Source organism: Anastrepha ludens, chromosome 5 (genome assembly GCF_028408465.1).
Source record: "Anastrepha ludens isolate Willacy chromosome 5, idAnaLude1.1, whole genome shotgun sequence".
NCBI classification, from domain to species: domain Eukaryota; kingdom Metazoa; phylum Arthropoda; class Insecta; order Diptera; family Tephritidae; genus Anastrepha; species Anastrepha ludens.
The window spans coordinates 5,158,913-5,163,515 of record NC_071501.1 but is presented as its reverse complement, the minus strand read 5'-3'; the positions used below and the strand labels follow the sequence as shown (position 1 = coordinate 5,163,515).

Genomic DNA, 4,603 nt, shown 5'->3' with positions numbered 1-4,603 from the left:
TAATTTCGCGAAGAGCTGGGTTAAATGATAAGTTTTTTATTCGACCTGACTTTCTCATCACCGAGCGATTGGCTCACACTTTAAAAAGAGAAAAAGAGTCGCAAGAGATTCATGAATAAGAAAAAATATGCGAGATAAGGGAGCCATTCGAGTCTTAACTCACAGAGTTTTCACCATTGTCCGTGCGAAAATTTCTTTCTTTACCAGGTTAGCCGTTTTTACTTCAAATTGAGGTCGGATGTGAGTTGAAAATGCCATACCACATTGATTAAAAAGTTTCCGGAATATTTTTAGAAAATTCAAAATACACTTCAAAGTAGTCTCTTAGCTCTCGAAACATTTCGAGAACCATATTTTCAGTATAGCCGTCACAGCAATCATCGACTTCCCCCATTATTTCTTTTCGGCTGTTAAAACACGGTCCCTGTAGTGGTTTTTCGATTCGATCAAACACAAAAAAACTCACAGTCAGCCATATCTGATGAATTCGATGGTAGTTGGATAATATTCTTTTCATTCAAAATTCACGGATAGCGATGGAATTGTGCGACGGTGCGTTATCAAGTTGTTTAGGTACAGTCTACCAAGTACAGCACTCAGGCAACATTAAGTCCATTGTATTGCGCTCGGGTTCCCTTTTTCATTTTCTTTAAGTCTACCTGACCTCCGAAGAACTCTGTGTGGATCTAGTGGTGTCAACGAGTCTAAGTGGTCACTTCTTAATACATCAGTGCCGAAGACCTCAAGACTGATTCTAGCGAAGACTGGGCAGACGCACAGAAAATGGTCCGCCGTCTCATCCTCTTTCCCACATGTTGAACAGAGTGCACTGTCTGAGATGCCTACCTTTTCCATGAGCTTCATCATCAGTCTGGTGGCCCGTCATCAGTCCAATCAGCCTGCTTAAGGACAGGAGGATCCTCGACAGTCGGTTGGACATGGCAGGTAACATCAGTTTTGCCCATCTGCAGCCTCTCTGAGTTTAAAGTAACCCGTTTTCTAACCGTGGCTTTTATGGCTGCAAAAGGGATTGGCAGAACGGGCTCCGGGACAACACTAATACGAAAAGATTGTATAACTATGATACGCATGCTGACGAGTCATACTCAGTAGAAGCGTATGCTCATAATCTAAGGAATATCGGACAGCGAGGAATGCAGGAAATATAGGGAGGAGGACCCAAAGGAAAGTGTAGAGTATCTCCTTTTCGGATGTACTGCGTTATTCAAAACACGCATAAAATATTTAAGGGCTCCCCAGTTTGACGGGCTGGAAGACCTCTCAGCAGTTGGTTAGGTTAGGTTAGTCGGTTACATGTTTAATACAAGACACTCCATGGCCCTAAGGCCCATTGTGATACCTGTATTTGTTTTCGCTCCCCCAACTCAGTTGCTTAAGCCACTTATATCTTTTTAAGAAGGTAACTAATCCCTCCAGTGAGACATTTTGCAAATTTCGCAGGCCCTCAAAGAAATAATCGCCAAGATATTTTGCACGGCTTCTTTGAAGTGCAGGACATTCACAGATTAGGTGTTATATCAACTCAATTTCTTCTTCATCTCCACAGCTCCTGCAGATGTCATTGTGAGGTACACCTATACTACTATGATAGTTAGGGTGTCAAATTCAGTGATCCGTTATAATATCTGTAAGGACGTTGGTAGTTGATCTCGCTAAAGTTTAAGCTCAGAGCCTTTCCTTGCATATTCAGCCGCTCTTTCATTTCCCTCCACTCCAGTGTAGCCGGCAACCCAACACAGTGTTGTGTTGTATTGTAGGATGAGCGAGAACGATCTCCTGCGTTCTGTAACTGCAGTTGGTTGGAAAAATCTCCTTAAATTCGCAATAGAAACAGACACCATACGGGTGGACTATTTGAAATCGCAAACTCCATTTGGTATCGCTATGAACCAAAGCGGTCTATAAGTGACTGCAGGTAAAGAGGGGAAAACGGCTCATTTATTGAGGAGTTAGAGGATGGAAATGTTCCACAAAAATGGTCCTCGTTGTTTTAACATAGAACTACTGAGCACTTTTTATAGCTAAAATATAAGGGTAGTATAGTTTCCTATGCGGATTTACCCCAAGAGTGAAAACTACAAGTAAGAACGGCGCCTCATCCAAAAACAAAACTTAAACGCAAAACTTTAAGCCGCCGATACGCGTATATATTTTTTGTCCGCTCTGCCAGTGTACAATGTAATTGATATTAAATGTATTTCCAAATTCAATATTTTTGCTGTGCTTTATACACCTCGCGGTATTCTCTTAACTTGATTTTACTCTGCTCCAGCCTAGACGGTCTCCGCTTCAGATGATGAGGCCGCTCATGCTCCTTTTTTAGCCGTCTTGGCGCTACGAAAAAGAAAAAGTACACAAGCTCCACAAGGCTTATCAAGGAACAGCCCAAAAATAAACCGGTTGTGCCACCAAATGAGACTGAAACGAGAAAAAGTTAATAAGAACAGAGTTCTAAGAGCTCAGATTTTTATGTAACTAACAACAAAATAAAAGGTGGCATTTATTACTCTTGAGGTAAATATAAGTTAAGATCCTTTGAAAATTTTCTGCTTTGCCATTTTGCTTACCAATCAAATCAATCCAAGTGAAAACCAATATCGTTTTGTATTTCGTAATAAAATCCTTCTCAAAATACACATTCAAATGGACAATCGATGCATTCGCCACAGATTCAGCGTACGTAAGGTCTATTGACTTAATCGCAACAAAATAACGCAAAGAGTCGCAACTCACATGGCAGCTACAAACAATGCCCGGATACTTGCTCGTCATATATTTTTCCTGTCCGGGTATTTCAAAGTTAAGCAGATAGTCTGTGAAGAGAAAAGACAAACTTCTAATAATTTTGCTGCCGAAGTTAGTGGAAAATTCGCGCTTAACTGTTATGCTTAGCCAAGCAGGGCAAGTCCACGAGTTTGCAGTAAGGAAAAGGGCTTGGTGGAAAAAATATATCTAAAGTACAGTTGCAATATTTAATGAGATGCTCCTGCTGGCATTGTGAATGACAATTTTCAAAGCGATATGCATGGCCATACAGTGTTTTAAAGTCGTCACTATTCTGCTCGTCCTGAATAGCAAATGCAAAAATGAGTTTAAAAATACAGCACAACTACTTAAAATCACACATCCTTGATTAACGCACCTTAAAAACACAACCCCTTTCGTTGGACGACACACGCCTTGTCTCATCGTCGTATTTATTAAGGAAACCGCCGAGCGTTAAATGTGTACGCGTTTGACTAGAGATATCCATCGGTATGTAGTACCAGGCATTCGGTTCAACAATCATTACCTACAAAATAAAATTTCGTTTATCGAGAAAAACTTAAAATTTTCTAATAAATTTCACAAATCACCGTAATCCCCTCATGACTTTTAAAGAAATTATTTTGCTTGCTCAACGAAACCTTTACACTGAGTCCGAATTGTATGCCGCCTCTGTTGGTGCGCAGTGGCCAAGAAGAGTCATTTATTTGTGCTCTTGGTCCTTCAACCGAATTAAATGCCAAGCAGAAACCCAGTTGTGAACGCCTTTCCACGAAAATATCACAACAGTTTCGCGGGTGACTCCTCCATTTACAATCTGCAAGTATCTCCCAACAACGCCAGGCCATGAAACGTGCAACCGCAGTGAAGTTTACATAATTCAACTCATATAACGGATATTTCTCCAGCCTTGCAAAACGATTAAATCCGCCGAAGGTGAAGGTATTGTAAAGCGATATGATTTCGATGAAAAGTTTTTCGTTGGAGGTATTGTGATGTTCTGGCATTAGAAATTGGGCTTTTGCGGCTTGTAAACGCGACCAATTCAGGCGATTTTTATTGCAGATGGTCACTTCGGGAAACTTCACTTTGTACAATGGGAAATGCGTATCTTCCACGACTGTCTTAAACTGCCCCTTCGAAAAACGTGAGGCTAGAAAAAGGCAAACGCAGACGAGCAGAATGAAAGCGGTGATGAAGGCGAAGGTGCTGAGGGCACTGAAAATAAAAGTATTCATTTGGTTTAGCATTTTTGTGTGCACGAAAATTGTGTACTGATAAAGTAGTCTAAGTCAAGCCAATGAAAGCCACTTGCGTCAGCTCAACAGCTGAATTAGTCAAAGTAAATGAGAGCTAATAGCGGCAACGCGACATGCGTAACCTTCCATATTCGCTCAATCGTGCCTGCTCTCAAACTCAAATATAATTTTTACTGCTAACTTGTTGGCTCTCTTCTTCATTGGCGCAATGACGATCTAAACGATTTCGGCCGACTGCCATCAATTGATCCAAGCGAATTCGTGGAAGAGACTTTGCTAGACCAACAGCAGCATTCACATGGATTTTGTTTTTGCATTTGATAATTAAACTGCCGAAAATTCAATTAGAGTGTAAACAAATAAATAAAGCAACAACAAAACAAGACACTTTGATATTCAAACTAGCACATCGCAAGAAAAAAAAACAATTCAGATGGTACAAGGAAGTGACCTGGTGTAGATTTGCCTTGAATGTATCTTGATATTCCTCTGCTATTACCAGTAGCATATAAAATTATCTGGCCAGCAGAGCCTCTATCTTTATTGCTCTTATCGCA

General features: G+C 40.6%; 1 protein-coding gene across 1 annotated transcript; it reads right to left on the bottom strand.

The window, feature by feature from the left end:
* Positions 1 to 2,157: 2,157 nt before the first annotated feature.
* LOC128863328 (pickpocket protein 19-like) lies at positions 2,158 to 4,093 on the bottom strand. Its single transcript, XM_054102447.1, has 5 exons — positions 3,378 to 4,093; positions 3,164 to 3,313; positions 2,902 to 3,088; positions 2,589 to 2,834; positions 2,158 to 2,439 (listed from the first exon to the last, which is right to left on the bottom strand). Exons 1-5 carry the CDS (start codon positions 4,035 to 4,037, stop codon positions 2,228 to 2,230), a joined length of 1,455 nt encoding a protein of 484 aa, XP_053958422.1. The 5' UTR covers positions 4,038 to 4,093; the 3' UTR covers positions 2,158 to 2,227.
* Positions 4,094 to 4,603: the final 510 nt, after the last annotated feature.